General features: G+C 39.9%; 2 protein-coding genes and 1 long non-coding RNA gene across 3 annotated transcripts in view; 2 read left to right on the plus strand and 1 right to left on the minus strand.

Annotated features, from left to right (window-relative positions):
• The window catches only part of LOC107707234 (39S ribosomal protein L11, mitochondrial-like), a 35,382-nt gene extending 26,028 nt beyond the window's left edge, over nucleotides 1-9,354 (plus strand). Inside the window, exons 3-6 of the mRNA XM_016511198.1 lie at nucleotides 852-947; nucleotides 6,925-7,018; nucleotides 7,490-7,649; nucleotides 8,946-9,354. Of these exons, the coding sequence (XP_016366684.1) occupies nucleotides 852-947; nucleotides 6,925-7,018; nucleotides 7,490-7,649; nucleotides 8,946-9,054 (459 nt within the window). The 3' untranslated portion in view covers nucleotides 9,055-9,354. The remainder of the gene's footprint in view (nucleotides 1-851; nucleotides 948-6,924; nucleotides 7,019-7,489; nucleotides 7,650-8,945) is intronic.
• A 5,544-nt stretch (nucleotides 9,355-14,898) lies between these two features.
• Nucleotides 14,899-22,427, plus strand: LOC107707235 (uncharacterized). The gene is made up of 4 exons (XR_001636236.1): nucleotides 14,899-15,032; nucleotides 16,712-16,783; nucleotides 22,022-22,150; nucleotides 22,349-22,427. It is a non-coding gene; the product is annotated as an uncharacterized LOC107707235 (long non-coding RNA).
• Nucleotides 19,856-24,294, minus strand: LOC107707232 (neuronal PAS domain-containing protein 4). The gene is made up of 8 exons (XM_016511194.1): nucleotides 23,806-24,294; nucleotides 23,240-23,403; nucleotides 22,991-23,093; nucleotides 22,599-22,905; nucleotides 22,370-22,479; nucleotides 21,994-22,129; nucleotides 20,113-21,896; nucleotides 19,856-20,000 (listed from the first exon to the last, which is right to left on the minus strand). The coding sequence occupies exons 1-8, from the start codon at nucleotides 23,978-23,980 to the stop codon at nucleotides 19,972-19,974; spliced, it is 2,808 nt and encodes a 935-aa protein (XP_016366680.1). The 5' UTR covers nucleotides 23,981-24,294; the 3' UTR covers nucleotides 19,856-19,971.
• Nucleotides 24,295-25,363: the final 1,069 nt, after the last annotated feature.

Here is a 25,363-nt window from a genome sequence, read left to right on the forward strand (position 1 = left end):
AGCAATAAGCCCCGTGAAGCCGGGGTTTACAGTGAATTTATTTATAAATTCACTGTAAACCACGGCTTCTTGGGGCTTATTGCTTTAACAGACATAACTCTGAAACATCCACTATTACAATTACATATTTATATATTTGCTAGTAGATGCTTCAAAGATCTTATGCCACTCATTTGCCAGTTCTTGGCATTTATCAGTGCCATATGCATCAAACTGTCAGTGCATTAACTGAGGGAGATCAGATCCGTGAGTGTGGTGTCTCATCGAAACTGCATTAGCAGCCCTTTCCTAATAGTTCTGACTGTTAAATAAATCTCTGTAACATCTACCACAGGATAAAACAATTGTTTCAGTCACAAGGTAAACTTTTACAACTGTAATAAGATTACAGATTAGCAGCCGCCTCCGCAGTCAACCCACAGAAAACACTCATGCTCTGGTGAAGCCGCACAGGAGAAATGGCAGCCAATGTTGACTTAATGTCAGCTATACATTTAGCTTTCTGCCTGGCAAGGGCCAGGAAAGAGAATCTAATTTATCTGGAGTCTCAGAGGCATGATGACTGCCATACTCTGACATGTACACACACACACACACACACACATATACTCAGACCCTTGGGTAAATAGGCTTCCACTAGCCTCTCTCATTCGCTTTCTCACTCACTCACACAGGCATCCAAGCATGCCGAGGCATTCACAGTGCACCAATGAGTTATCGAATGATTGACACCATGCAGCCACTCTAAACGGCTATTCGTATTCATCAAAAGAATGCCACAGTGAACAACGGGCTAAAATAGGTGTGGGTCTAAACCTTTCTGAATGTTCTTCCTATGCCTTCTTTTCCAGAAAGGAATTCCCATTGGGGCCTTCTGCAAAGATTTCAATGAGAAAACCAAAGAGCTCAAGGAAGGCATTCCTCTTCCCATCAAGATCAACGTGAAGGTAATGTAACCACTCATTAGGAATACTGTTTTCACGTCAACACCACTTTACCAATCAGTCACAGATGTGAAGTCTTGAGGGCCTCATAATACACCTTATTGCTTTCAATCAATCTTGCTCTCATTTGTTTTGCCGCTTGTTTTCTCATTTTATGAGTCCCTGGAGGTGCTCGTTTACATTCGCATCCCAGGCACATTAGCAAACAGCATTAGATGCGTCTCGAATGCCAAAGCGCGGATTAGGCCTTCTTCTGACATTATGATCAAATGAAGGTATTGAACGAAGTGGATTAAACAGAAGAACAGAGCTTTCCCGATCGGAGCGTGACTCGTAAATGAGGAATAGTCATTGATGCGGCGTATGTAATGTTAATCTGGCCTAGGTTTATCTCACCGCTCACCTTCTCAGCACGTTTATTATAATGTTTTTGTCAAGGACACACTTTTGTGCTTGAAGCCAAAGCTTGTAAATGTACTCCAACTCCAAGTTTCTTGGAGAAATGGGGCCGTTTGATGGATCCCTCAATTGTGTGCATTAGCAGCTTTTTCCCTGACACCTTTTAGTCTTTGTTTCTCTCGTACGATCGCTCTTGTCTCTTCTAATCAAGTCTCTCCCATTTTTCATCCACCCTCTGTAACAAAATGAGAGGTCTAGCATTTTCTCCTCATATTCTCAGTCTTTTAAATAAAGAAGGATTGATGGCTGTTAGCAATGCTTGCCGAGGTGACGACGGAGGCCCATTATGAAGGTTGTGAGAAATGGCTTTTTATTATGGAGGGGTCATTGCTCACAAATTTTAAAGTGGCACGACTGCGTGAAATGAGAGTTCTCATTACAGGTCTCCATCTCTTTTTCATTACCGAACTGTTGAAAAGCTCTTGTGTGATTTCAATTGGAAGTCCCAGTTTCGATAACCCTCTGTGTCTGTAAGCGAAATGGGGTGATGCCGTGGCAGTCCAGATGGCGGTGCAGACATTGTGAGGAAATTATATGGCCGCATTATGCTGGGTCACTGCCACCCAATCCAGTCTGGGGTGTTTTAATGTCTCTGGCTCATGTCTAATACTCGGTCTCAGTCAGAACCCAAACACATAATCTTTTCTTCTGAGCCGATTAAGCGAATGTCCGTGGTCCAGTTCTGCCACAGTTTGAATTCAGAGACTTCTGTTGCATAAAGTAGAACTAGACATCTTCAGCAACAATGTCACCTTCATCTAGCTCATCCCTTTGTGTTGTCCTGTCAGTCGTGGTTGCCCGAGGGTGGGAATTGTCAGCCTTTGTTGTTGGCACTCCTCTGCAGGTACATCAGCTCTCGTTCCATGACCAGATGCAAGACGTTTTCTGAGGGAGAGAGAGAGGAAAACGTGCACCTCATGCTTTTGTCATTCATCATTCGTTCTTTGAATACACATGCAACAGCTCACTGTGATTTTTGACTTGTTGGCTTGATCATTTCTCGTGTTTTTTTTACAATAATAATAAATAACTACATTTTACATACTCTGAAGTCTGTGAGTTGTGCTCATCTATGCAAAATTTGCTTATGCAGTGGTTGGTTGTCCCTCGTTACCAATGTTCTTTTAAATATACTATTAGTATTTATTAATATGTTGAATTCGTTTTTGTTTTTTTTTCCAGTATTTAATTTAATATAAGTTTTCATTTTTAGCAATTTTGTTGTGTGCTTTTGCAATTTTTTTTAATTATTTTTTTATGTATACATTTTAGGTTTAGTTCTTGAAATTGTAATATTTCAGCCTACACTTGTTTAAAATTTTTGTGTAAGTTTCAGCCTGTTCAATTTTAATTATTGTGTAAGTTTCTTACATTTTTTAGATCTAATTTTTATATATTATTTCAGCTTTTTAGTTAATGAAAATGTTTTTGTTTTAGATAACAATCACAACATACCTTTTATTCATTTTTATTTACATGTCTGATTGCTTAGATATGTAGCACTGCTCTTCTTAACCAGCTGTCCAAATTTATTATACAAGTTACATATCCAATTGTAAATCTTTATTAAACAAATATCTAGGGCTGTCACGATTCCTCGATTCAATTCGAGTACTCGATTTGAAAAAATCCTTGATTGCATTTTGCCCGTGTCGAGTAACCGGCATCATAACAAAGACTGACTTTGATCATACATCAATATCTTTCCATTGCGATTTCAAAATAAAGGTTTTTACTATTGTTTTAACTATTTAGTTAGTTAATCAGTTAGTGTCTTTCTCACCCAACACAAAGGCACTTTGCAGTGCATAAAGAAATACAAGAGCAATGGAGTAAATCAAAAAGAATGGTGAGCAAAGAGAGGAAGAACTGTGTACACTTAAACTTTATACTTTTAGTTTTATGCAGTATTTATGAGACTCTTAAAGGAACAGGTCACTCCAAAATAAAAATGGTCATCATTTACTAACCCTCATGTGGTTCCGTGATTTTCTTTATTTTGTATGAAAAACAACATTGTGAGCATTCTTCAGAAAGCCTCAACAATGAAAGTATATAAAGACCAAGCTACAAAAAGGAAAAAGGGCAAAATAAAAAGAGTCAAAATGACTCGTGTACTGTATTGCAGGCCATTGCATAGAAAATAGAAGTTTGGACATCCTGCTATAAATACTGTCTTTATGTTCCACAAAAGATAAAGGCAGACATGTTTCAAAGGACATGAGGTTGAGTAAATGATGACAGAATGTTTATTTATTGGGTGAACTATTCTTTCAAGACATGTGGAATATAAAATTCCCATTGCCAAACTTATATTATTTATGATTTTTCTTTTACTTTTTATGATTCATTCTTCGAGTCCTACAGGCAGATTAGGCCCTAAAGCTAGCGTCCTCTCACTATACTGATGAGCATTCGACAGGGATTGAAGATTAGCCTGTGCTACATGATCCTTAGCTCCAGAGGGTGTAGAGAATATTCTGGTCGAGTTCGCAGCACAATGCTTGCTTTAGGCTTGAGCCGGATGGCTGCAATGCATTTTAGCCAGGCTGTCTCCCCAAGTCAGACTGCCTGTGAAGTCCCAGTTGTCCCATTAAGCTGTCTGCTGCACACTCATTGTTTTTGAGCCTCTCTATGCAGACTAATCCCTGCCTTAAAGCTTTGGTTTCGGCAGGCCTGACTGTCGAGGGTGTGTGCCGGGGGAACGGAGGGTGTGGATGTGTGCGTCTGGCTTCACTCGACTCGATTCTGAGTTTATGAGAGGCTGTCAGAGTCTGTGGATGCCAATGAGGTTCTGTCAGGCTCCAGAGACTCTGTTGGATGCTATAGGATTTTAGCTCCTCTCGCTCTCGAAGAGGATAGTGTTAGTGATACCACCCGCTATGTGCGATGAGACTGATAGACCGAGAGCGATAGCTTGACGCCCACAAATCCGAAAACGAAAATAACCTTCTGTTCCCGCAGTCTCGACAGATAATCGTCAAAAACAAACTCAGCTTGCAATCCATAATGTTGCAGATTTACCTGCAGTACACAAGGGTTTTCTCAGATATTGTAAGCTTTATCATTTATTATGTATTTTTTATATGATTTTATGACACTGACATTTTACTTAATTTAGATGCTATTCACACAACATGGGTTTAATTCACATTTTCTCTTTTTCTTTTGTTGACAAGCAAAGCTTTTTTTAATGTATGCTCTTATAGTGAGCACACCTCTTCTTCTTTTTTTTTTTGAGGGGGCAACATTTGCAGTCCTGGTTCACGTGGTGCCTTAGGCATGATAAGACACCAAAGGGAAAAACTACTTTTTAATGACTTCTATTGGTTCTTTGTAAGAAAACAAACCAAGCAAAATTGCCACTAAACTTGGCAGCCAGTGATCACCAAGCATTTTAGTTTTATGGAAAAGAACAAGCTTTTCTCAGGAAATTTAATTTGTCTTTTTTTATATAATTTCTCATTTTATTTGTCTTATTTATATCATTTTTACACATCTTATAATTTATTCATTATCATATTTTTGGATATTTCTTCCATATGACTGCATGTAAACCTTTATGTAAATATAAAGTGTTAAAGTCATTTTGATAATTCATTTTGTATTATTAAGTAAAAAGGCTAGATGGGGAATTTAACCCCTTAACTGTCACCCTCCATTTTTGTTGTAATTTTTGAACACTTTGGAATACAGACATAAGGTTGGTCTCTTTTTAAAGAAGAAAATCAGCAGATTAACGCAAAAGTGGATTTAAAAAAAAAAAACATTAAAGTATCAAAAAGTTATGGAAGTTTAAATTTACTGTAAAGAAAATGCACTATATTCATTTTATTTTATTGTATATATAATAAATATTTTACATAACAGGTTTTACTCTAATATTTGTATAAAATTAAAGCCTTATGTCTAAATAAGTTATGTTCCAAATTTGAAGTTGATCTGAAAAAAATTGAGTTTCCTGTGAGATTGTATTTAGGGCGTTATACCACAAACAGCCACCGGGTGCCATCCAAACTCCATTGAATTTTTTTTATGCATTTTTCTGTCACAAATGTCTAGATTTCTCTGTCAATATTACTTGAAATATTACAAAATATGGAATCCTGAGACTCAGACCTTTCCAATGATATGTTTTTTGTCAAGATTATAAAAAGGTTTGATTCTAAAAGACTGTAATGCATTTTGTAATATGGCACTTGACACCGCCCACTAAGGGGGAGGAGACCGCCAAAAGATTTTAAAGTACCATTTCCATGGTAACGCAATGTCCGAGTTCAAAATGGTTTTCACAGGATGAATCTTGTGCTTCTAAGCTTTCAAATGATATATGATTTATGATTACTAAAAGATTTGATAGAGAAAAGGGACAACAAAAAAGAGCGCCAAGTGTCCCACAGGTGGGACGATGACAGTTAAGCAAAGTTTAATGGCAATTTAAAGCAAATAATTTGTTGACTGTTTTAGACTAATAGTAAATTTCTGTCACAGCATTTTAGACAAACAATTACCAACGATACAAATGTATACATTACTGTAAGGATAAAAGAAACTCAGATACTTTGATCTCCTGAGAAACAGACAATACACTGGCATCTTCAAGACACCCCACAGAGGGGTGGTGCGTTGTGGGGTGGTGCAGGAAACGCCTCTCTCACATACGCATCAGTGCCTTTTCATCTGCTTACTTATTCCTCAAGTAGATTAAGTGAAGGAGTATGCTTCCGCAAAGCTGCGTCCAGGGTTATGTGCATAGCATGGGCACATCAGGTGAGGCCATGGGTTTCTGACTAACCGCTGGACCTTAGTTTAAGTTGTACTCAGTTACGTTAACCATGTATACACCACTGGATACCTTCCTTGGGCCAAGTGCGTGGACCTTACATTACCATTCAAAGTTTTAAGTTCCATTTATCTTACTTCTGTTTAGCAAGATAAATTTAAACTGATTAAAAGTGACAGTAAAGACATTTATAATGTTACAAAAGATTTCAGATAAATGCTGATCTTTTGAATGTTCTATTGATCAAAGAATCCTGAAAAATGTATCACAGTTTCTGAAATATTAAGCAGCAATGTTTTCAACACTGATTATAATAAGAACCATTATTAATATCTGAGCACTAATAATAATTGATAATAATTCAGCAGCAAATCAACATGATTTCTGAAGGATCAAGTGACACTGAAGACTGGAGTAATGGCTGCTGAAAATTAATCTTTGCCATCACAGGAATAAATTACATTTTAAAATATATTCAAATAGAAAATAGTTCTTTTAAAATGTGATAATATTTCATATTTAATATTATGGTTTCTACTGCATTTTTGATCAAGTAAATGCAGCCTTGGTGAGCATAAAGAAGCTTTTAAAACATGAAATCCTACCAAGCCCATTTCTTTGCATGTTTATTGCTTTCATTTTTAATCCACCTAGCTCCAAAGTGACCTGAGGGACCTGGGTTAGTTTGAATGGGCGTGATGTTTCTAACTGAGCTTACCCCTCTTTTCTTTCCTCCAGTCGGACAGGACGTATGACCTGAAAATTGGGCAGCCCACTGTGTCTTACTTCTTGAAACAGGCCGCCGGCATTGAAAAAGGAGCCGGAAAGACTGGTAAGCGAGACCTATCACAGCCAGGGCGGCTGTGGCCATACATCCTTCCTTCCATCTCTCAGCAGTCTATTTGTATATCTTGCCACCGCCTTATGTTTCAATAATGGACAGACTTCCCCCTGCAGGGTGTTTTGGTTCAGATTGAATTTTTTGACTGATGATATATTGACGATGAGCTGCACTGGTGGAGAGCTGTGCAATTACTAAGAGGAGCGCTGCGGTGAAGGTGGCATGTTAAAAAAAGAGAATTATGGATTTGCTTCATTTTCATACGTTTCACTCCACCTCAATTATTCTTTCTTATACGCCCACTCTTTCCCCTTCCCCTCTTTTTCCGTTACCTCTCCCCTTCACTCCATCTCCACTTCCATTTTTCTCAATCACGGCCAACCACACCTGCTGGTTTCTCTTTCTGTGCTACTGTGTTTCGTCACCCCTCTCTTTCCCCTCCCGCCTTGTTCCTCCACTCAGGGCATGAGATCGCAGGTATGGTAACGGCGAGGGCTGTATATGAGATTGCACGGGTCAAATCACAGGATGACAGCTTTAACCTGCGAGACATCTCTATGCAGAACGTTGTCAAGAGCATCATCGGTTCAGCCAGATCCCTCGGCATCAAAGTCGTCAATGAGTGAGAGTCCTTCAAACTTCACTCTACTGCATTCTTCACAACATACAATACAATGTTTGGATAGAATCATTCTTGCCATTTTTAACAATGTAGAACCTTAGCAAAGTCTTCAAAGCTACAGAATAACAGAAATAAAGGTACAAGAATTATGTATAATTATAAATTATAATTATATTATTTAATTAAGTATTAATATATCAGCATTGCTAATAATAAGATGTTTCTTGAGCACATTAAATAATCAGCATATTAGAATGATTTCGGAAGGACATGTGACACTGAAATCTAGCTTTAACATTACAGGAATAAATTACATTTTAAAATATATTAAAATAGTAAACAGTTATTTTAATTCGTAACAATATTTCACAATATTTACTGTATTTGTGATCAAATAAATGCAGCCTGGGTGAGACTTCTCTCAAAAACATTAAAGATCTTGCCATTTCCAGACTTTTGAATGGTAGTATATCTCTTTTTAAAAAATCTAATTGAAATATTAGTTTTATTAAGAAATGCATTCGTAGGCATGATTTATATTAAAAACTATTTTCAAGCATCTTTTGTGTTTTCGGCATGTCTGGTCTCCACTGTGAGTTTTAAACATCCATCTTTTCCTTGTATAAATATTGCAGGCATCCCACCACCTAGTAAAGACCTTAATAAGAGATGTGAATAAATAATGGCTGAATAAATCAAGTCTTACTTCACACGCTCGCCAGTGACTTCAGTTCTTGTGCTCATTTGGAATTTTATGCCATTTCTCACTGTTGAGAATTGCGCTTGATCTGCAGCCTTTTAAAAATGAATCATAAAATTCATGTTTTGTATAATTAATGCCTTAATAACGCTGAGAAATTGTAAGGGATGCTGCTATCTTATGTATTGAGACTATTCATTAGAGAAGTGTTTGCTTGACAGCTACCAGAGCCTTTTCTATATCCTCAGTCTCTGCGACATCAAATGTCATTGAGCCATTGAAATTTGGCAACATTTAGACAGGCAACAAAAAAAAAAGCAGCCTGTTCTGTTAGCAGAGTCTTGTCTTTTCTTAAACCGAACCTCTTTAATAAATGAACCATGTCACTGAGGCATAAATGCCCAGACCCATCATTTGTGCATGAGAGAAGAGCAATGCTCGCCTTGCATTTCAATCGATTGCTAGAAATGTTTGAAATTCTAATGTAATGTAGATGTATCTGTTGATATGCCTCTAATCTCCGTCTTCTCTGTCTGTTTCCTCTTCTGCCACTCTCACAATGCTCCCCCTCTCCTCTCCTGTCATCCCTCTGTCAGCCTGTCACCAGAAGAGTACGGGGAGTTTCTCCGAGAGCGTGAGGAGAGACTGAAGGCAGAAGCCGAGGCAGCAGCCGCTGAGGCAGCAGCAGCAGTAAAGAAGAAATGAAGAGCTGCTGTGTGCTAGAGTTATTTATCAATACGAAACCCCCGCTCACATGGATGTGTTTTTCTAATAAAATGCTGCTCATTTGCATCCAAATGTATTGAAGTGTATTTTTTCCTCAGTATCTCTCATTGTTTATTCTATCCTGCCTCCTGACTTCTCTCTACCTCCCCCACTTTCTCTTTTCTTTTCTCTGCCTCCTACAACCTTTTTTAGGCCTCTGAGCCACTTTGACCTACTCTTTCTCTCGCATCCATTGGCTTACCCGTCTCTCCTAACTATCTCTGGGTAATAATACAGGGTTTTTTATAGCTGCTGTGTCTTCTGACATCTTTGCTGAAGTAGATTGCCCTTTGGCAACACTGTGACAAAGGTTGATATGCATTGACAAATAAGGATATTTTTAACACTATATATATTCAGTATATAGCTTTGGGGTTCTATATATATAGATTTGGGTTCTTTCCAGATTTATTTTTATAATAAGCAAGATCTGTGGTAAATATAAATTGACAATACTTGGCTGTTTTGCTCTACAAAGTAAATTCCACACACCCATACTGAAAACATGAATTTTTTTAAGCAGTTATGTTTCTTTTTAAAAACATGTTTTTAGTAACTACATAAGACCGATTGGGGTGTGTGTGCAGTTTACCACACACCTTATTTTATTCATGGATTGAAAAACCCCTTTATAAAAACCCATAGGAAAAATCTCATGGGAACCCAAGACAAATTAGTCTTCTGGGTTTTGACATCATGGCTGCAGCACTCTATTCGCATACATTAACAGCTTTAGCCTATAGTACAACCTTTACCTGCATATATACACTCTACTTACATAAAGTGATATGTTATGTAGCATATATTAACCGCTTGATTCCTTATGTTGCAAAATGTAAACTATATTATTGCCCAGCTGTTCTCTGCTAAATGCAACCAAAAGGTATAAAGATATTAAAGGAATGGCACAAAAATGAAAATCTGCTGAAAATGTACTCACTCTCAGGTCATCCAAGATGTAGTAGTTTGTTTCTTCATCAGAACAGATTTGGAGAAATTTAGCATTGCATCACTTGCTCTCCAATGGATCCTCTGCAGTGAATGGGTGCCGTCAGAAGGAGAATCCAAACAGATGATAAAAACATCACAATAATCTACAAGTAATCCATATCTTGTTAAGCGGAAAGCTGCTTGTTTGTAAGAAACAAATCCATCATAAAGGCGTGTTAACCATCACATCTGGTCAACATAGGAGTTCATAATCCATAATAATGCTTCCATCAGTGAAAAAGTTTGTCCTGTGTTGTCATCTCACATCAAAATCCACCAACATATTTGTCCAAACTGTTTTGGGCTGTTTTCACCTGTAAAAGGTGCTTGAGCTTCCATATTTCTCTCCTGATTCAGATGAGACAACCTATTCCCTAAAGAAATAAATATTATGGCTAGAGGATTTGTATTTTAGTCAGAAGCAACGGTTAAAAATGTATTGATGGATTTGTTTCTTACAAACAGCTTTTTGCTGCACAAGACATATATTGATGGACTGGAGTCATGTGGATTACTTGTGGATTATTGTGATTTTTATCAGCTGTTTAGACTCTCATTCTGACAGCACCCATTCACTGCAGAGGAACCATTTGTGAAGTGATGCTAAATTTCTCCAGATCTGTTCAGATGAAGAAACAAACTCATCTACATCTTAGATGGCCTGAGGGTGAGTAAAATGTACAGCAAAAAAAATTATAATTTTTGGGTGAACTATTCCTTTAGATATTACAAACATAAACATCATGACTGTCTGTTGGGATACAGACTTGACTATTGAGATACAGCTTTGGAAAGAAACCTTGGAAGTGTCAGGCTGTGTAGGCACAGGGAAAATGTGTAATGGATGTAATTTAGTCTGTGAGTAGCCCGTCTGACCCAGTGACTTCACAAGCACTGTCAAATCACTTTCCTTAAAGTCAAGTGCATTTGTGATTGTTTTCCAAATGCTTGTCGAAAGTGAATGAAGGGCAAAGATTTTTTTCTCAGTGAGTACCGCAGTAGACTCTCTCTGATTTGAACAGGATTGCGGTGACTGCACTCTATCCAGGCTTCAGTGACGGAGTGTTCTCCATGTCGCTGACTGCAATTTCACAAGAACAGAGAAGGACGAGAGATAATAACATAAAGAGGATGTGATTTCTCATATGGCCTCTTGTTTCCCCCCCCCCCGCTTTGAGGCTCATATCGAGTGATGGCTGTTATATTTGGTGTTTGTAACGGGCAAAAGGCATCAGAATCTGTATCTTATGCATTAGATGAAGCTTGTCAAAGTGCAGAATCTCACATAAACCCTGTAGGGATTTAGAGGCAAGAGTCTTTTCCGGACACGGTCATGTGGTCATGTAAGATCCGCAGTGCGTTTTTGCTATACAAATGAGATTTGGTGTTATGTAATTCAACCTCTCTTCATTATTATACACCTGTAGTGAACCCCACACTACACTACCTCCTGAATATTGCAGAAAGTATACAGGACCCCACTAGTAGGAATCAAAAATAGAGGGCGCTCGCTGCAGAGCCAAATGGGAGGAGCTGGAGCTCTAGCTCCCCATCGCTGGATGTAATGGGTGGAGCTAGACACCCAACCACTCCCTAACCCTATCACTAAACATAACTCCACCCATTAGTTCACACAGAGGTGGAGCTGGACATCCAGAGAGGGGGAGCTGGAGGTCATTTGGCTCTGCAGTGAGCAGTACTTGCAAAAATATAGCACAGACTTTAGTCAGGGTAGCGCCATGTTTAATTTTTGATAGGAATGAAAATTAGGCTGTGAGAGGTGCAGTGTCTTTAGTGGATTCGTACTGTAGTTTAACCCCTTAACAACATGCCAATTATTCAGCTGACAAAACATATTTCTGAAGAAATTTACAGTAGACAAAAACTCCACAAAACTGTTTGAACTGAGAAACCAAAATTCCCTTGATATTTTCACATATAAGAGGTCACTGTACTATAAAAACATCCTGTAAGTTTCAGAACTCAGAACTTTCTCGTTAGTCTAAAAACAGCTTATATTGAAGCCAGTCTGCCAAAAGGACAGGTTGTGGAATGTACAAATCTATGATGTGACTGTGACTAAACACCTCAAAGAATAAGATCAACACCTGCTTCTACATCACTGCCTGTTTAGCCCTGCCCACCAATTCACGCATGTAGTGTAAATAACGAGACGGGCTAATAAGAAACCAAACGATAAAGATGGCTCTGAAGACAAAACGCTGTGCAGTGCCAAGTTGTGGAAAAACAGTGTTTGCGTTGGCTTCCTTCTGATTCCAATGTTAGGACAGAGTGGATGAACTTATTTTTAATGAAGTTCCAGACCGAGTCAGTAAGAACTCGGTCCTCTGTTCCCTTCATTTTACCGCGGATTCGTTTACAAACAGTGCACAATTTGACCTGGGATTTTCAGAAAGATTGAAACTAAAAGACAATGCTTTGCCGACTATATTGGATCCGATGTCGTACCACACAAGTGTGAGTAACGTAAACTGGTTTTATTACGTAGTCACTGTTGCTTCGTCTGTTACAGATCGTTTGCTATGTAATGAGTATTTATGCGTTTTAACCTAAATCACAACAGCGTCCATCTGTGAGGAATGTAGGCTGTCAAACATACACAACAACAACAACAAAAAAACTGTTAGCCAGTCATAGGAGTGTGCCTTTACTTCCTAGTCTACAATCTGCCAGGCCTATTCAAACAGAGCATTCCCATGAGGGGGGTTAAAAACTGGACAAAAATAGCCTATTACTTCTAAATTATTATTTGTGATGTAAAAATCTTTAAAATTAGATTTTTACATCAAATTTAAAATTTGATGTAAAAATCTGGTGGGTTTGTGGCAACCACATGTGGCGACCCCAGGCTGGACTCCGCTTGGTCCACGGTGAAAGCCAATCCGGAGAACCACAGCGCAAAGTTGTAGTATTTCCTCAGCAACCAGCACGGATCAGCTCCAGGCATGACGAAGCGGATATCATCCTCTTTTGGAAGGCCAAACAAAGTAGTTTCACTTTCACAACGAAGCACACAGTGCCTTCACGACATGGTGGCCGCGGCAACAATACTACAGCGAGAATAAAAGTTACGCCTTCTTCTTTGCGTGAACATTTGGGCGGTGTTATGCAAATCTTCCCACACAGTGACGTAGACATGTGGGGGCGTGTTAGAACAAGCCATTTTACGTAGGCGTGGCTGACTCTTAACTTTTATAAAGAATATCTCTTTGGATTTGAGACTTTAGTCTTTGCAACTTTACAGATCTTCTTTATGCACCAAGAGCTTGTAACACTCCAAAGAGAAAGGAAAAAGACCTATAAGACCTGCACGCATCTAATATGTATCCGTTTTTCTCTCAACTGTTTACTTTCATTTTAGACATATCCAACTGAGTCTATATGTAAACCTTGTGTGATTTGACAGTATTAGCGCAAATGATAACTTAGTTCAGTAATCAGGTGCTGTTTGACAGGCTTTTTAATGAATGAAACATTTAAAAGCACATGCAAATAATGTACTTTTGTGATTGCAAATAAGTGCAGTGTCCTGTGAGAGTAACTCTACCTCTGAGTTAAAGGGTTAGTTCACCCCAAAATGAAAATTCTGTCATTAATTAGCCTACTCACCCTCATGTCGTTCCAAACCCGTAAGACCTTCGTTCATCTTCGGAACACAAATTAAGATATTTTTGATGAAATGTGAGAGCTCTCAGACCCTGCGTAGACAGCAATGCAACTGTAATGTTCCCAGGTCCAGAAATGTAGGAAGGACATCGGGACATCGATAAAACAGTCCATGTGACATTAGTGGCTCAACTTCAGTTTTGCAAAGCTACAAGAATACTTTTTGATTTAGTTAATTCTTCTCCCCCGAGTTACGTCTTCCGCCATTTTGGAGAGTACCCAAGAGCGTGATCGACGTAATCAGCGTTGTTTACGTTCGGGGAGAAAGCGCGCGCATGAACATAATCTGCGTAATCAGCGTTGTTTACGCTTAGGGGAAAGCGTGCGTATGCATTGTGATACTCTCTAAAATGACGGAAGACGTAACTCGGGGGAGAAGAATTGTTGAATCGTTCTTTTTGTTTTTGGGGAAAAACTCTAAAAACACCAACAAAACGGGTCAAGAGGTTTATATTATTAATTCAGCTTGCTTCATAAATTATTTTTAAAAATCCCGACTGCTCCTTTATTTTTAATTAGCAGTTTGATTAAGTCTCCTCATCTCAATTTATTCTGATACCTATTATACCTTTTGTGTACTGTAGCCTACCTATTGCATTTCTCTCAGCATTTTTTTTAAGTCCGCTTTCTCAGCATGAATATGAATCTTTACATGGAAACGTTATTCATTCCGGTATTTCCATATTGTTTTTCATTTTGGCTTTGTTTCCACTGGGTTTCTCACTGGAGAATGAATAATACTTTCACTTTACAATAAGGTCCCATTAGTTAACGTTAGTTAATTTATTAACTAACAATGAGCCATACATTTGTTACAGTAGCCTATTTATTATTCTTTGTCAGCTTTAGTCAGTTAATAAAAGTGCAGTTGTTCATTTCATGTTAGCTCAGGTCCTTTAAATAATATTAAAATCTGTATTTTTTTAATTTCAAAATGTATTAGTAGGTTACATGTTGAAATGAACAAACTGAAATTAATAAATGCTTTAGAAGTATTTTTCACTGTTAATTTAAAAATAACTGTAGTTAACTGATTTTAATAAATGGAACCTTATTGTAAACCTGCTTTCTTAATGACTAAATCTGAGCCCCTGTTTTATTGTAAAGGCTACATTTAATTCTTTGGACTTTTCATAAAATTGCTATTTAATTCACAGAAGGCTCCTTGAATGTCCACATGGTGGCACTGCATCTTTAAAGACTGTTGCAGGATGCTAACAGACACAGATAATCATCCATTGGTGAGTGTAACTCCCTCCACTACATCCTGGATGGAGTGTGCTTCGCATATTACTGTGAGCTAAATGTGAGCCTTTAGCCTGAGAATCCAGCTAGATCTGTGTCCCTGTGTGCATATAATTTTCAAACAGGCGTAACTAGGTGATTTTGTCTAAAATCTGAGACAAATTTCTCAGACGCTTCTCCTCTGAACTTGGCTTCTGACTGATCGTTTTCAAGCCCCAGTGAGTGGCTTTACTTTAATGTGAACTAACCTTTGGCAGCCGCCTCTACTAACTTCAATAGTCTTTCTGCATAATGAATGCAATCAGTTCTTTTGCTTTTAAAGAGACAAAACAGTGTCATCATCATTACATAGCTGTGTGATAGCCTAAATGAAAATCATGCCACCCCACAACTGGTGTGCTGTAATTCATGTTACATGTCATGTCACAATCGAAAAAAGACATATGAAAGGAAGTCACTCTTCTATACGTTTAGAGTGGTCTAGTTCTGAGAAAGTATTAGGTCAACTACTAATCTGTCTGTTCCGTATAAATTAAGTTCCACTTCCACTTTCTAATGTGTGTGTATTGTATATTTCCACAAGGGGGCATTTTAGTTTCATTGTATGTACCCCTACTAAAATCTTCTCTGTTTGCTATATGGGCCATTCTACAGTACTGCAAACTGCTGTCCCACAACCAAAAAAACACATTTAAAAAGCATTTTAGTATTCAAATCTTAGATGTTTACTAAGAGCCTTCTATTATCTATTGAAACCCACAATAATATTTAAAATATTAGTAAGCATATAAAATCATCATTTATTGGGTACTTTCAATTGGGAGGTAGCTGTGCCGAACCCTAACCCCTAAATTTCAACTTATGAAAATGATTAAATAATTTTTGTATTTTTTTCCGTTGTTGATTTCAAAAGTATCTTTTTGATTCTTTTAAAAAGTGAAGTTCAAAAAAGATTTATTTTATATTTTCTTTGTAAATTATGAAAATTAAAAATGTACTTACTTGACTTAAAATTCTGTAATGTGATGTGGTCGCTACCAAAGCATTACTGTCACTACCGAAAATGTGCCACTACCGAAAAATGGGATGTTTTGTCAAAAATAAAGTTTACTGAATTATCAACTAAGATGTTATAATATTTTTGGTTCAGTGCATATTCAAACTAATGAATCCTTAACTTTGAAATCAATATTATGAACTTTTTGCCTTTTACAAAGAAAAATTGGATTCAAAATACAACAAATCTCATGTTGTAAAAATGTAATTGTTACAGATTTACCTCTGAAAAGACTTCAATAAAATAGCAATAAGAATATATTTACAATGTAGATGTAAGCAAAATCTTAATAGGTTAATATAACCCTCCTAATTAAATTATTATTACTGTGTTCCGGTAGTGACAAATTTAGGGAGAGGACAAATATTCCAAAACTTTCTGAAAATACAATATGAGAATAAACGGCACAATTAATAGAAATGCGTACCTTTATTATATATATATATATATATATACTATACAATTTGCATACATACAATTTTTATGGAAAAAATACTTCTTTTTTTTCCCAAGACATTTCCAACTCTGACTTTGGACCAATTCTGTAGAATGGCCCATATACAAAAACATTGTTTGATTCTTGTTTGATTCCTGAATACTTTCTCTCATTTTTTACAGGGGTGCTACGGACCCAGTGACCATCCACTCAGACACTCAGCCAGTCCAATATGAACAAGTTATATTTTCTAGGTAACGTGTCAGGTCCTACTTTATATGAAGTGGCCTTAACTACTATGTACTTGCATTTAAATTAATCATTTGATACAATGCACTTATTGTATACATGCAAGTTTTTACATTGTACTTATATTTTAAAAAAATACCTGCAACATAATTACATCTGTAATTAATTTCTGTAATTACATTTATAATTACACCGTTGACCCATCCCTTACACCTTAACCCACCCTTAAACCTTACCAGCATCCCACCTCATTAGCAGCAGAAGTGTTTTGCGATACAATATGAACACAACAAGTACATTACTTATTTTTTGATGTAAGTAAATAGTAGTTCAGGCCACTTTATATGAAGTGGGACCACGTGTTATAACAACTTTATCTGTCTGTCTGTCTATCTATCTGTCTATCTATCTATCTGTCTATCTATCTGTCTATCTGTCTGTCTGTCTGTCTGTCTGTCTATCTAGTGGCTGTTCAATTTTGTAGTTTTTATTTTACTGTTTTACTGTAGTTTTTATTTTACTATACAACTAAAAATAGTCATTTTCAGAAATACGCAGATAGAAAAAAAAACTGTTTTCAGTGATCTTTCTGTACATCGTAAGCATAGATTTGAAATAAAATATATGGTTTATGGGGTGTAATTTTCACCATTGTTCTAGTTTATGGTTAACAAATGCTGTTATCCTAATTTTAGGATGCTGTATTTTTAGGATTACTACAGAGATGCATTCTATTTGACACCAGATGGTGTAAAAGAGCCAATCTGGGTTTCTGTGATACTGTTTAGTCTCAATAAGCTGCAATGGGGGAGCAAAAAGAGGCTGAAACAAAATGTTCACATGCTGACGCACAGCTCTGTTCTACTCTTTTATGGCAGATGGTTACTATACTTATGATGCTTGATTATATTTAAGCTCCCCAGGTGCATTGTGTCTAAAAATAGAAGGAAAGAGGGAGAGAAAGAAAAGAGTTAGCGGGGATTGTGCTTTACATAAAAGAGCTAGAATTGGGAGGAGGCTTTGAATCACATCTTTTGTCGACTTTACATTGATTGCTTTAATTGGCTGACTGGCCCTTGTGCGTTTAATTCATTAGCATAGCAACACAGCTCTCCTCTCTCTCTCTCTCCTTATTGGGAAGGATGCTGTGAGGAAAGGGAGGAGTGGACTAAAATTGGTGCCCCTGAGCAGGAAAGCCCATATATGGAATCTGATAACGCTGTCATGCGACGTCAAAATAGCAGGTACATTGAGTGTGGGCTGAGAGAGAGGAGGGGGGGCTACGTGCGTGTGGCATTCAGTACGTGAGTGCGTCAAAGCGGTAAGCTGGCGGTCTGTGCGAGTGCCTCTATGTCAAGTGTGTGCGTCAGTCTGAGTCAGATAGCGTCTCATCGCGAGCGTGCGTCAGTGCTGTTGCTGAGCAGTCCGCGCTCCAGGGAAAGAGTGAGGAGAATGCACTGAAAAGAAGGGATACAGCGACAAGGGTGATGGAGGAATGGGAGCGAGGAAAGGACAGTGGTTAGCAAATGGGAAGGCATTGGGAGGAACTAGAAACCGACACATGAGTACTTTTAAGTGCACTTTAATATAAATGCCTCTGTTTTGACGACCAAATACACTTATCAGCGACACAAAAGAACACTGATCCACAATGTCCATTCTTCATAAATAGCATATGTCAAGTATGTTTTCATCTCATACGATAGAAATGTCTTCGATATGTACAGACCGTTGTTTGTACAAATGTACAAATGATTACAATCTTTAACCGTTCCGCATCATGCCTAGCTAGAGGCACGTGCACCATGCACCCTGTAAATCAGCATACATACAATAAAATACTTTTTTATTTTTAAACTTAGCATGTAAATAGCTAGAACATAGGAATCAATCCTTTACTTGACCGTAGACAACTCTACGTTAGCATGTCGACACCATGGGAATAGAACCATTCTCAACCCGTGTCGATTAGTAACTGAATAGAAATAGAACCCCATCTGTATTTTCTCACTCATTTTTTAAAACAAAACTTTGCTTTGTTTTTTTACCCCTCTCAAAAAAGAAGAATCGATCATTCACACAGTCATTGTCACCACTCCACACCGCAGACAGCAAAGTTACGATGTCACCGTGGTATTCACTGAATAAAGGTGCTGTTTCTCTTAGGTCTGCAACCTCTTGATGTGCCAGGCACTCGGGAGTTTAAGCAGATTGCAAGCATTACAAATATTGATGCTGCAAAAGTCCAGTGCAATTCCTTCTAGCCATGCCCATCGGAGTAGCCGGTTGAATGGATTCGTTACTCCGTCACTCAGCAGTAGCTAGAAATAAGTCCAGTAATGTCCGTGCATGCAAAGCCATGCACAATATTTTGTCCTTCTCCCTGGCGGCTTCCGCTGCAGCTTGTGTCCACCGGCCAGTAGGAGAACAATGTGAAAACTTGACTTGTCTTGCACACAAAGTGGAATTTGTTCACATTTGTACATCACATTGAAACACATTTGAAATGATATGTCCAAGAATTGCATTCACAAACTCAAAGCCCAATGTAGTCTTAATTCTGTCATTTATAATACTGTTTCTGACATTACAGTTACTGAGCTGGAAGATTGGAGAGGAAAGTGAATCAGCTGTGGGAAACATGCTGATATTGATACTTTTAGAAACTGGTCACTTTTTGAAATGACCAAATATTGATCTATTATGTGAATACATTCCACACATTGGGTTTTGTGTGTGTGATGCTGGATGACAAGCACTGAGCTGTTTTTTTTCATGTCCTCAAAGTTCACAACTGAGTTTTTTCACTACAAGTGAATACAAATGCAAGTCTGTAAGTCAGTTTACACTTACAAAGTCAGAGCTGTAACTCTCACTTATATAAGCTCATGTTACATTATAGCAGAAAGACATAAATTGACCTCTTAGTCCCCTTAGGACTTGTTTAAGACTAGTATATTGCATTGCTACCAGAGGGTTGCACTATTATTAACATAAATGAATGGATAATTAGATGAACAATTGTGAACGTGACGATTTACTCTCAATGGATTTGAAGAAGTTCAAGTCTTTTTTGGCATTATATACATTATGTATATATTTATACAGTTAATTAATATTCACTTTTCAGCAAAAGTAGCTCCATGAAATATGACAATATGCCATACTTAATGAAGTAAGTCACAGACTTATTTTAGAACGGAGGATCACTTCCACTCCCATCTGAAAGACAAAAAGAAGGAACAGGGACAAAATGTTAAAACCAATAACAGTTACTCAGTTTGACAAAAATGACAACAAAGCAAAATGATCAGAAAAAGGTTCAGCTTCTCACCTTTGCGGAAGCACTGTTGCGGTGCATGACTTTGGAGTTGATACAACTCAGGTTGTTGCCCCAGGTCGGGGGCGATCGAGGCACCTGCCCCAAACATGGGTTCCAGGGCGGCCAGCTCCTCGAGGAGGGACTGGGCGCAGGGCAGGCCGGGCGAAGCGGGGCTGACAGGCGAGGAGACAGGCAACAAAACTGGGGAGGCGGGGAAGGCAGTCAGCTGCAGTGGTGGAGATGTTGGTATGCCCGTGAACAGAGGCGATGATGCTGCCTCTGTCTCCATGGCAACTTCGCCTGCCGCCTTCCCATCTGCCATGTTGCCTGTGTTGACTGACGACATCATAGCCCCTCGCCCGGCCTCATTGTTACAGTGCGCCGATTGGACGCTACAGAAGTGACCGGCACTCACAGCAGAGACCCCGTCAAAGTGCAAGGGTGGGCACCAGCACTCAGGAGTGGAGGGGGAGGAGGGGGGGCTGGAGTGGGAGGAGGAAGAGGGTGTCGGTGAGAGGGGAGGGGATGACGTGAGGTCCTGCAGAAGGGTCTCCAAGACACTCTCCTCAAACAGAGAGTCATCATCAGGGAAGATGGGCAGGTCCAGGCCTTTCCAAGACTTGAGTGGGTAGAATTCGCCCAACAGTGGGATTGAATCAAGTCCCATAGAATCAAGAGATGGAGACTGAGAGCGTTCAAAAATGGTGGAAGGAACCAGCTTGGTCAGGAGTGGATCTAGGTAGAAGCCCTCTACTAGTGTGCTGATGTGTTGGGCTAAAAGCGAGATCTCCATTCTCTCTTTTTCTCTTTCACGTAGTGAGGAGAAGAAGGGTAGATTGGGCTGTTTTCCAGGTGAGGCTTCAGGTGTGAGGAGACCTTCTGGTGGGTAAGGTAGCGGCCCATGAGGGACATCAACATACAGCGGACCACGGACTTCTGGTAAAGTCATAACTGTGCAGTCACCATCACCTGGACTGTCAGGAGTAGGAGGGAGTTTCTCATAGAGCGACCCACTGCAAGGCTCCACTGGGAAGAGGATCTCTGTGGTTGGAGATGTTATAGTGAGAGGCAAAATAGTTGAGAGTGTTGTCGTCGGAGGAGGTGGGCTGCCTTGTGGGTTCGTTGGCGCAGATGGAGAAAGAGATGAAGCCATCGTCGTGGTTACTGTTGCAGTTGGAGCAAGAGGAGGTGGTGAGGTAGCCCCGGTAGGATCGAAGCTAAAATGAGGTTCCCCAAAGGGGAAATTGCTTCCACCTAGTTGAGGTGTGTATGGGGGTGTGCACTCAAACTCCTTGGTCTGTTGGGCTTGGGAGGTAGGCACAGGTGGAAGAGGAAGGGGCAAGGCTGGTAGAGGAGGATCTATCTGGAATGCTGGTGGCAGCAGAATATTCTGAGTGAGGAAGTCCAAGTCAGACACTGTTGCAACCGTGACTGGAATGGGAGATGATGCAGAAGCAGGACTGGCCACAGGTTCGCTGGGCTCATGTTGGAAGAAGCTCTCCTCTTCCAAAGAGGAGAGACTGGAACGTGGGCCGCTCTCCAGTTGTGCAGGCTCCATTGAGGAGCTGCCACCTTGTTCCTCAGTAGATCCCGCACTGCATGCTGCCGTGCTGAAGTCAAATGACTGACCGGAGAGGCCACTGCTTCCTGGTGTAAACACTTGGTCAGGGCTTGAGAGTGTTTCTGGACTCTGTAAGCTTAGGCTTTCTTGTTGGGAAGTGCTTGAGCCCAGCACCAAGGAGAGCTGGGTTTGTTCAGAGCTCAGCTGCTGCCTGACTGACCAAGCCTCTGTCTCACTGTGGCAAAGAGAAAAAGACACAGAATTAATGATATTCTTACTTGTTTCAGCTTTGGTTTTTAGTCTTGACTTTACAGATATAGGCTGAGTCTTACCTGATAATGTAATTGTTACTGACAATAGGGGTTTCCCCAGTTTCCAGCTGCAAGACCATGTAAAGCCAGACCCATGAGTGATCTGCAGTCTCTACACGAACCACCATCTCAGCCCTGCCCTCTCCTCCCTCTCTCACTGTGTGTGGAAAAAAGATGGGTAAGTCAAAGCATATTCAACTTCTTGTGAGGTTTTATGTCATGTCTTGGCGGGTGGTCAGAAGTACTTTTTTACAGCAGATGCATATTACTCTGTATTGCTCTTTGTAAGTGTCAAATGTTGATAGGCAACTGTGAGCTAGAACAGTGCTCATGCTGGGCCTAACCAAGCAAATAAGGCTGAATTTTGTATGTTTAGTCATTCAAGAGTGAGACTCACATAAGCTGCAGTGCTGAGCTGAGGCATGTGAAAGATCCTGAGGATGCAGGAAGCTGTACCAAGATTGGGACCGCAGAGTCTCCACATTTAGACCCAAATAAATATTCACACTGAAAGTTGAAAAAAAGGAAAATTTATTTATATGAAAATAGTTTATTTTTTTAAAGCATATAATTATTGGTATTTCACAGTTTTATAAAAAAAAAACACCTAAGGCATTTAACCTTACCTGTTTTGTGCTTCCTGAAGTCTCATGTCACGGCTGTGCTGAGAACGGAAACATGGCAGGAAGAAGCTGCTCTCTAGTGCAGGAGATGAAGGTGGTTCTCTGTCCGGGGCAGTTCCACCTCGGGATGTGTGAGGCTCCAGAGGAGTACAGAAACATACCCACACTGGGTTGGAAGTCCAGTAGGATCCTGGGGAAGACTCGTTGGGAGTTTGTGACAGGCAGCGGGCACGGATTAAAACAAGCTTATTGCCTGCACTCTGCCTACGCACTGATTTGGAGGTGTTGAATCTGCAGCGGAACAGAAGATCTAAGGAGGAAAGGCACGAAAATAATGAGCTCTTAGAAATCTGATATATATTATGTATCTGCGTGGCATTTTTTTAAGATCTTACCTGTGTCATGTGAAGTTGGAGGCACTAAGTTACTCCTCATAATAAAGTGGTCTGCACTGTCTATTATGTCGTACACACTGTCCCCTTGAGCGACCAAGTCTACCTAAATATTCAAAAAAGAATACACTGTAGGTGAACTTCCTCTTTCATTTATATTGCTTAGGAATAGGCTAAAATAACTTGAGATGAAGGGAAGGGGAAACCTATAAAGATTTAATGAGAATAACTTTTTTTGTCTGCTTGACTCACCATTGAGTGTCCGAGGTGCTCTGAGACGCTGTCTGACAGGTACAGTAACTTCCCTTCTCCAGTCAATAGCAGAAGAAAGCCTGGCATCATTTGTACCAACTCATTCAGTTCATGAAATGTGAGGAATCCTGCAGTTTCCTCAGCACTGCTATCTGCAGCTGTATCTGAAAGAAGTAATTTTAAGTCTGAATAAACTATTACATTTTATTTGTAAGAAAAGTGAAAGAAAAGATCATCCACGAATGCGATATCACGATTTTAATTCCAGCACCATGGACAGCGTTTGTGTTTCAGCACCATGGAGAGAAATATCGTTTCAAAGCGCTGTTTGAACTGCATGTTCTTTTGTATCTTTAAAATAGTTCTCTGTATTTTATACGCATAAGCAGCCCAGATAGTGTTAAAAAAAATTTAATTAAAGATGCACCTGTTTGCATCAACTCGCGGCAACAAGCGCGTAAAATTAAGTATTGCCTCAACACAAACTCAGATCTATGAAGCTTTGAGGATTACTTAAAAGACTTTTATTCGACTGTTATTTTCCAAACAATTGAAATTATATTTACCTTCACTGAAGAAGACAGACTTTCTCGTGTACATGCAAGCCAGCGACATGATATGAAGATAGGAGAGACGAGACTTGTCCGCATCGGAGATGGGCAACAAGTCCTTCAGGTTCCTAATCTCCGCGTTTATCTGGTCTCTTCGAGCTTTCGACGCTCCTTTGGTGGACCGATACATTGTGGTGACTAAGGCTGAGGACTCTTTCTGAGCTTCGCTGAAAGTGTTGACTACGGTGCAAGTTGAGAAAAGTGTGAGGCTCCTTTCCAAAAGAGTTTAGGCGCGTTCACAGGTGTGTCATCTCAGCACATGTCCAGAGTACGTCTGCTCTTCTCCTTTCGCCTGCCTCTCCCGGATTTCCCCCCGCGGTTCCGCCACAGCGCCTGGCTCAGGTTGCGGACCGGAGGCTGGATGGATCTTTCCTCCGGGTCGGAGATTGAGTCAGTCGGCTGCTGCTGAAGCCGTCTCTCGCCCAGATATTCGGAGTCCGTAAATCTGGTGGAGTAACATTGCAAGCCGGTAACTTATATAGGCTGAGGTTTCACCAGTGTAGGGGGGCTCCCAACGCGCCAACACCGACGTAGAAAAGAGCGCAGGGGAGGGGTATGGAGTAAAAGGGGGGCCGGGGGGGATTTATACGTCTCATATCAGTGTAAGCAATGCTGAATCTCACTCGTCTTACCCCTCCCAACCCGTGCGCTCTGACTCTGCTCCGACGTCAGCATCCCCTCTCTCCGTTGATGACGTTGGCTTGAAATCGGGAGCTCCGGCGACGCAAAAAGCCCGATTTGGACAAAACCGAGCAATGGGCGGGGACAGAGAGTGAAACGTAGACGGAGTCACCGCACTCCGGTGTATAGACGTGTACAGAGAAGGGGGGTTCTGGTTCTGAGCTGCATACGAACGAGATAGAGGAGCACTCTTCCCCAATCCTCTTGTGTGGCATGCTGATTGCCTCCAACCGACCGAGTTCAGATATGATTCAGAAAATTATTTCTGTCTTGTAATCCAATGTCTTGCACTGCATGTTCATGCATGGATGCAGAAAGGGTTGCATGGAAGCACGGATGCAATCCCTGACATTATTGCTGTAATTTCATGCATCGCTGCTTTATTTGCGTAAGTTTCCACATCTGGCAAGCTGTGTGACCACAGAATGAATTCTTCAAGGGATTTCCATTCACAAAATGGCAGATTATAGTAGCATGCGGGACAATGCGCTGCAGTGCTTATGGTGACTTTAAATGCAGCACAGTGCATGTGCCCCAGTGAAGCAGACGGGGTAACCGAGAACACCGAAATCTCTGCCTAATTATTATTTCATAAATGCTTTCTCTCTGTCCTTATAAGGGAAACATTGGGCGAGCATAGACAAGGACAACAGCTGTATTGAGTTATGTCTTATGAGATTGTTTGCGTAAGGCGACATTGTGGGGAAGAGCCAATGGCTCACTTAGAATCTGTAGTCGCAGTAATAGGGGACACATAATTGGTTGCTTCATTATGAACTTAAGATGCTCCTGTCGAGGGCAGTCTGAATGAGACAGTAAGTTTAAGAATTAA

The sequence above is a fragment of the Sinocyclocheilus rhinocerous genome, unplaced genomic scaffold, assembly GCF_001515625.1.
Source record: "Sinocyclocheilus rhinocerous isolate Xijiao unplaced genomic scaffold, SAMN03320098_v1.1 scaffold174, whole genome shotgun sequence".
Taxonomy (NCBI): Eukaryota; Metazoa; Chordata; class Actinopteri; order Cypriniformes; family Cyprinidae; genus Sinocyclocheilus; species Sinocyclocheilus rhinocerous.

Bases quoted from the DNA above. Each gene is read 5' to 3' on its own strand.
- LOC107707232 (XM_016511194.1), bottom strand. From the start codon at position 23,980: ATGTATCGGTCCACCAAAGGAGCGTCGAAAGCTCGAAGAGACCAGATA. The intron at 23,404-23,805 runs GTAAATATAATT...TACTTCTTTCAG, and splicing joins GTCTGTCTTCTTCAGTGAAG to ATACAGCTGCAGATAGCAGT. The intron at 22,906-22,990 runs GTAAGATCTTAA...TTTCCTCCTTAG, and splicing joins TCCAACTTCACATGACACAG to ATCTTCTGTTCCGCTGCAGA.